The 7,129-nt window shown below is 30.6% G+C and overlaps 2 protein-coding genes across 2 annotated transcripts; one reads left to right on the top strand and one right to left on the bottom strand.

The window, feature by feature from the left end:
* Positions 1-753: 753 nt before the first annotated feature.
* On the bottom strand, positions 754-1,639 carry LOC114874317. The gene is made up of 3 exons (XM_029183497.2): positions 1,456-1,639; positions 1,190-1,349; positions 754-1,075 (listed from the first exon to the last, which is right to left on the bottom strand). The coding sequence occupies exons 1-3, from the start codon at positions 1,467-1,469 to the stop codon at positions 908-910; spliced, it is 342 nt and encodes a 113-aa protein (XP_029039330.1). The 5' UTR covers positions 1,470-1,639; the 3' UTR covers positions 754-907.
* A 1,864-nt stretch (positions 1,640-3,503) lies between these two features.
* LOC114874316 (E3 ubiquitin-protein ligase RAD18-like) lies at positions 3,504-6,667 on the top strand. Its single transcript, XM_029183496.2, has 7 exons — positions 3,504-3,812; positions 3,890-3,968; positions 4,051-4,582; positions 4,706-4,967; positions 5,054-5,114; positions 5,192-5,872; positions 5,997-6,667. Exons 1-7 carry the CDS (start codon positions 3,783-3,785, stop codon positions 6,221-6,223), a joined length of 1,872 nt encoding a protein of 623 aa, XP_029039329.2. The 5' UTR covers positions 3,504-3,782; the 3' UTR covers positions 6,224-6,667.
* Positions 6,668-7,129: the final 462 nt, after the last annotated feature.

The following is a 7,129-nucleotide window of genomic DNA, read 5'->3' as shown; positions in this document are numbered from 1 at the left end:
GTGCACTATACATATGTAGCTCATTAGCCATGCTGAACAACGTGGCAACACCGCTCACGTGACAATCGAGAGTCCTATTTTCAAAAGCAGAGTCCTGTGCTCGGAATTGTAATTACCGTCTTTTTTAATTAAAAGCTGTAGTAATATACGCTATTTGGTATTAATTACGTATAAACAATACATAAACGTTGCAACTATGGCAAGTAGAAGTGATGTGGTAGTATAAAATTGTTATAAATGTGATATAAATTTTGTGTACTCTCGAAGTAGTTTGGTGTTGTGAAGCATGATATTTGAAATATTTACAGTGGTTTCAAGAAAATTTAGGTATGAAGCGAAATGAAACTATCTTTGGATCAAATTGAAACATTTAAGAATTGATAAACGTGTATATAAGTGAATAAAACCCTTGAAATAAGCGAAATTATTGGAACGAAACCAAAGAGGTTATGCGAAGTCTAGAGAGTAGTCGAGAGTCTGACGACGTTGATTGACTGGGAGTCTGGGAGTCCGGGAGACAGATAGAATAGGGTAGATGTTGATATATTCACACCGGACTCCCGCGGTGTTGCCATTTTTACTTCAGCACGGCTAGTAGTCGGCTGTGACAATAGCAAAGAGTAAGTGAATTCGACGACTTCAAAGGTGCCGCCGAGAGTTTCGCCTCTTGTTATACCTCCTCTTTGACAGTATTTCAAACGTCAAGATTGACGATATTCCCAATAAAATATACATTATTAAATAAATAATACAGACATTATGAAGATTTTAATATATACAAAGAAAATGTGAACATAAAGTAGATTATAATTCCTTATTTATAAATACTATAATAATTTACATGATTTTGACTCGAAATGTATATATAAAACAATTCTAACAATATTATGTATAATTTTTCATCAAACTAATTTAGTTGTTTGATATATTGCTCTGCATGTTTATATAAACCCATAGTACCATTCACAGTATGAGTAGGTAAATTAGCTATGAATTCCATAGTAGTCATAACTCCTTTGTTCCAAGATTTTTTTGCACAACTTGTAAGAGTTGTAACACTGGGCAATTTAGTATACTAAAATCAATTTATTAGAATCAATATAATAAGATTTATAATAATTTTTATTTAGTAATGTAACTCAATTTTATGTATTAAAACAAAAAAGATGTCAAATAAATTTAATATTACCTTTTCTGTTACCTCTTTAGGTACATTTTGGTTAACGTAAGGAGCGACATTAACATATAATTTTTCATATAATTTAGCAGTTTCTTCTGGTTTTGACCATAAACCCTCTTCGTATGTTACATATACGATACTTCCCACAATACTGGTTTTTACAGCAAACCTAGGATCATAACCTTAAACTTAAACTTTAAATTCATTATAAATACAACATAGCATGCAAATACCGTAACAATACTGAGTCCTTAGATTTTAATGCACGTACTGACCGAATGATACCCATTACAAAAATGTAAATTATTGGAATATGACAGTTTCTGTCACTCCTTCGTTTGTTATACAAAAATCTGAAAATTATGTAAGGTGTTCAGATGCTTCTACCTGTCTACTGCTTCTTACTTAGTGACGAAAAAGTTGTAGATGGCTCTTCAATCAGATTGGCTGGGGCATGTTTATGTTGGAGCTGCGATAAAATATAAGAGCGTCGATCGAAGCGGCGCTTTTTTTCTTTTATCTAGTTTTTGCAGCTCTTTTTTTCTAATCAACGCTCTTATCGTTTATCGCAACTTAAATACTAATTTTTTCGTTTCCAATAAAAGGTATTTAGATAACATACATATGTACGTAATACAAAGAAAATACACCAAAATCTTTTTTATAAATTATATCTTTCGATACTTTTTTCACATGTTGATTGTTTTTTTTATCATCATTTAATTTTTTACAATGTTCTGATAATCATATTTCTAAATAATACTGAACAATATATGAAATTATATCAAGTTTATGATTTTCGCAAGGAAACATCAATATATTGGATTCAATGCTGCTGCTCAGAAGAGCATCTACCACATCTAATCTGTGGCAATGTTGTAGAAATATATTTTCTAATTTTTAAATTATAAAATTAAAAATCCTATGTTGGAATGTACAAAAATACATGACAGTTGGTCACCGAATTTTTGTTTGGCACCATAATTGTTACTGTTTGCAGTAACTGCTTCTTTGCATGTACTACATTGATGTACAAATGTCAACAATTATTGACAAATACGTCCGGTAATGAAATATACTATGCAATCAAACGTTGTTGGCATGGTATAATCATGCTCTTGTTCAAAGCAATCAAATACATTCCAATTTGCATTTTTAATTGCATTATCTAATTTTAATTTAATTTTAGTAGTGATTCGTTTGGTTGCTTCGATTTGTATAAAGATTTGATTTCATTCAGGGAAATGAGAGGTGGTTTTATTTCTTTTTCCACTGTACAATTGCCGTACTTTGGCGGGGGCAAAATCGAATAGGAACGCAGAATTTTGTAAATCTGCAGAAATGTTGGAGTTGCAAGATGATCATTACATCCTCCTCAGGATTACTTCTATATCCCGATGTACACCCAACAGCTATGCATATCATGTTTTCAATATTTTAATCTATACAATACGAAATTAATTTCCTTTAATCAAAGATAGAAAAAACTAACCTAATATACATGTAACTAATGTATTCTTTGAATAAATAGAAAACTATCTACATATAGTATTCTACACTTATATATGGATATACATATATACTAAACTTAATTTGGATGATTGAACGTTTTTCACACCAGATATCACGTATTATGCCAAATAATTCAATTTGACCAGTTCGACCCCTTCGACTCAACCTATGGATCTGTAGTCACTGCGGCCAATTCGACAGTAACTCCCGGAAATGGAGGGTTGTTGGGGTGATTCTGAACAACATTTTCCTTTACCAAAATGTCGTTTGAAGCTTCGTTTTTGAGTTATTAACGAAAAACACTGGCCAATCAGAGTGCGCCTTCAGCGCGGGGTGAACCACGAGAGCATTGGCTTTCAGCCGCGCTCACGATTAGTCGTGGTCGTGAACAAACGCATTGGCACAAACGCATTATTTATGAATAGCGAATAATTCCACATTGTTCTTAATTTAGACGATGTAACATTTATTACACGCTTCCCTTGATACCCGCGCTGTGTCAATGCGTTTGTTCACAACCGTGACCGAGTGCGGCTGAAAGCCAACGCTCTCGTCGTTCGGCCCGAGCTAAAGGCGTGCTCTGATTGGCCAGTGTTTTTCGTTAATAACTCAAAAACGAAGCTTCAAACAACATTTTGGTAAAGGAAAATGTTGTTCAGAATCACCCCAGCAACTCTCCATTTCCGGGAGTTACAGGAGTTACGGGAGACCCTGTATAAGAGTCTGATAGGCCTGGTCTAATCGTAAGTGGCTACAGGCCGTTGGCCCCACAGTTTTATATTAGGATAGAGCAGATGGCGTTCGTTCTCAAGGCAGAAATTCAAAACTGCTTGAAAACGCATGTCTAGTCTTGTTGGATCTGTAGTCACTGCTTCAAATTATGACTACTTGATGATAAATCCAATTTAATAGAATTATTTATTTTGGTTTTGGTAGTTTATACTTGTATTTGGAATGAAGGTTTATAACTGCATATTTTGTTGTGTCCTTTTTTTAGTAATAAGTAATTGATAGTTTTCATTCGAAAACACTGATTTAATGTAACCACAAACATTTTGGTATGTAAACATATTTGTATATTATATATAGAATGTGGCCTCAAGAGTATATTGAATTGAAGGTAATAATTTAACATTGTACATGCATTACTTTAATCGTAATGTACATAAGAAATACATTGATTAACTTTTTTTATAGCATATAGATAATTTATTAGTCTGTGGAATATGCTATGAGTACATGGATACTTCTGTTATAACAGCATGTTCCCATAATTGTAAGGACAAAATTGTATTCTACCCATGTACTTTAACATGAACGTAACAGTTTTTATCTGATTATTATCTTTAATATTTCAGATTGCTCCTTGTGCATTAGAAAGTATTTACATTATAAAACTCAATGCCCAGCATGTTTCACAGAAACATTTGAAAAGGATTTAAGAAAAAATAAAGTGCTGGATGAAATTATTGCACAATTTGTAAAAGTCAAAGACAAATTAAAGATATGTGTACGAAATCAGGTAATGCTTAAACACAATAATGAAGTTGAAGAAAATGTTTTGAATACACCAAAATTAATGCGTCAATATAAAGATGTAAATATAAATAGTCAAGAGAGGAACATTCTTAATAATAGTCTTAAATCTATAAATAACACATCACCTTCTGTAAGTGTACAAAAAGATACATGTGGTCCTAGTACCAGTGGTAAACCTAGAATACCTTTAATGTTTACACCTAAATGTTATAAAAGTTCAAGTGTAACAAATATGGAAGAGACCAAAGTTGTTATATGTCCAGTGTGTAAAGTCAGTATTTCAGAAGTAAAGATAAACAGACATCTTGATGATTGTCTGAAAAGAGAAGCAGTTAAAGGAAAACCACAGATGTAAGATTATTAAGAGTTAAATCATTTTTCAATTATCCCTTACTTTTGGGCTTTAATATTCCTAGGTATAAGTGAATAAGTAATTACTAGTAGTTTATTAGTAATTAATGTTCATTTTTATAGAGAGGAACCTAAGCGAGAACCGCTACCAAAGTTAGTATTTAGTCTGATGAAAGATGCAATGTTAAGAAAAAAATTAAAAGAATTTGGTTTATCAACACACGGAGACAGAAAAACTATGGAAGCTAGATTGCAAAGATATATTGTCCTCTATAATGCAGAATGTGATAAACCAAATCCAAGATCAGTCTTAGAATTAGTTAAACAATGTGACGATGAAGAGAATCTAGAGAAAAAAATTAATAAAACCTCACTGTTTCTAAATGTAAATATTTGTAGTTTAATCTTTATTTAAAATGAAAATTATTTCAAATTTTGCAAGTTCACATCCTTTATTATTGACTATTTCAGAAATTACAAATTAACCGAAATACAGAACAAAATATTATAGAGGATGAAAGAAAAAAGTATTGTGAGTTTCTTAACTGTTTTATTCTTTCTAATGTGATATATTAATATATGATATTTTAATTATACCTCTTTCATTAGTGGAAGCGCATAAAAATAGTTTCGAAAATTTAATAAAAAAAATTAAGGATACTGAGCCTCCAAAGAAATCGTCTGCAAGACGAAGTTTGTTGCGTGAATATGTGGATGACAATAAAGACATTCCACAGGAAACAGAAGCTGAAGATTTGGATGATTCAATGATTAATATCGCACAAAATGATCTTCAGTCTCTAAATTCTGTTGGATACATTCAAGATTCTGACTCGGATACTTCTTGTCCACTACAAATGTATTCGAATTCTGATCCAAGGAAATTTCTTAATGTTGAGTTCCCTTCTGCCAGTGATAATAACAATGTTTCACAAAATCAATCTGAGTTAAACTCTGATGAGTACATTGTCAAAAACGAATCTAATGTTTCACCTATGAAAACTAGTTCTCTTTCGGAAGTATTTAGCGATAATTCAATGCCTAATGAAGAGATGCATTCAACAATGGAAACCTCATTTTCCAAACTTATGTCAAAGACTGATTCTAAGAATTCTCCTAATGCTTCACCTTATAAAAAGTTACTACAAAGGAAAGGAAAATCTGTGAATGATCAAATGAATCAAGCACATTCTGTCATTTCAGATAAAGATGAAATAGAAAACGATAAATCATCGCTTAATGTACAGGATTTATCAAGCAATGATAGCATTGATAGTAAATTTAATTATGGTAAGTAATTTTATTTTATCATAAGTTATTAGTAAAAATTTATTTTCAAGCATACAATTACAGTAAAATCATAAGAGTTTAATTATATTTTTTAAATAATAGAATTGTTTAAATTAATTTACAGGGAGGAGGCGTATTATTCGTGGACTAGCAAATAACAGTGCAGCTAATTTGTTAAATTTAGAAAAACGGAATGTAGGTATGCTTCCTGAATGTGGCGGAAGGTGTTTACGTTCGAAAAGAAATTGCGATACATTGCAAACTGACAATCAAATTGTCTCAAATAAAAAGAAAAGGGCTAAAAAGTCATGTAACAAGGAGAGATCTATAAGTGCAGCGCGAGATCTATAAATAAACAATTAAAATGAAAGATATATTGACTTCTATTTTGCTTATTTTTCAGGAATTAATTTATTTGCGTATTAAATAATTATAAATGATAAATTTTTGTATAATTGAACTGATTACTTTCATGATCTTTAAATTTGCATTCTATATAAAAATGCACGCACTACGTAGTTTGTACAGCAGTAAAATAAATCTCTTTTAATACAACTAATATATCAATAAATATAGTGGAAGAAAATCGAATCCTTATATATCAAAGACACTGAATTTTATTGAATACATTATAGTGTTTAATCAGCAAATGATCAACAACAGTAAATAATGATAAACACGTATACTTCTACATCTCACCTTTGTATAGATATTAACAATAATATAAGAAGCTTTACTTAACATTAAAATAGCTGTATTTGACATTATTTACGCATAAAATATTTGTCTTTGTTATATATTTTATTACTCACATACTTTGGTATCATTTATACATTTAATTTTATTTACATTTTATGTATATGATATATGTATTATTTAGTAGAACTTTGAAAGCTTCTAACGTTCTAATGGAACAACTATCACATTTATGAAACACTGTATTTTCAGTTTTTCTTTTTCAATCTTATAATAATGATTTATTATATTGTTTTTTATATCCGTTTTTTATATTTTTATTATATGTTCTCTCTTTTGAATAAATACAAGCGCAACGATCTTATAGGAATGAAATATTTTACATCTGTTAGCTGCGCTATTTTATATTTCTTTAACATTAATAAATGTTCTTTATAATCGGCAATGTTTTTAAAACTATTTTCTGCGAAACCTGGCGATTCGAACACTTTTGAACATTATTTTTCTTTACATTTTTTCGGTGAACAGTACATGTGTAAAACGTTACTTATAAAACATAAT

The sequence above is a fragment of the Osmia bicornis genome, chromosome 3 (assembly GCF_907164935.1).
Source record: "Osmia bicornis bicornis chromosome 3, iOsmBic2.1, whole genome shotgun sequence".
Lineage (NCBI taxonomy): Eukaryota > Metazoa > Arthropoda > Insecta > Hymenoptera > Megachilidae > Osmia > Osmia bicornis.
The sequence above is the reverse complement of the archived record's forward strand: the minus strand, read 5'-3'. Positions and strand labels throughout refer to the sequence as shown.

Bases quoted from the DNA above. Each gene is read 5' to 3' on its own strand.
- LOC114874317 (XM_029183497.2), bottom strand. The intron at 1,076-1,189 runs GTAATATTAAAT...AATTGATTTTAG, and splicing joins CTAAAGAGGTAACAGAAAAG to TATACTAAATTGCCCAGTGT.
- LOC114874316 (XM_029183496.2), top strand. From the start codon at position 3,783: ATGTGGCCTCAAGAGTATATTGAATTGAAG. The intron at 3,969-4,050 runs GTAAGGACAAAA...TTAATATTTCAG, and splicing joins AACAGCATGTTCCCATAATT to ATTGCTCCTTGTGCATTAGA. The intron at 5,873-5,996 runs GTAAGTAATTTT...ATTAATTTACAG, and splicing joins TGATAGTAAATTTAATTATG to GGAGGAGGCGTATTATTCGT.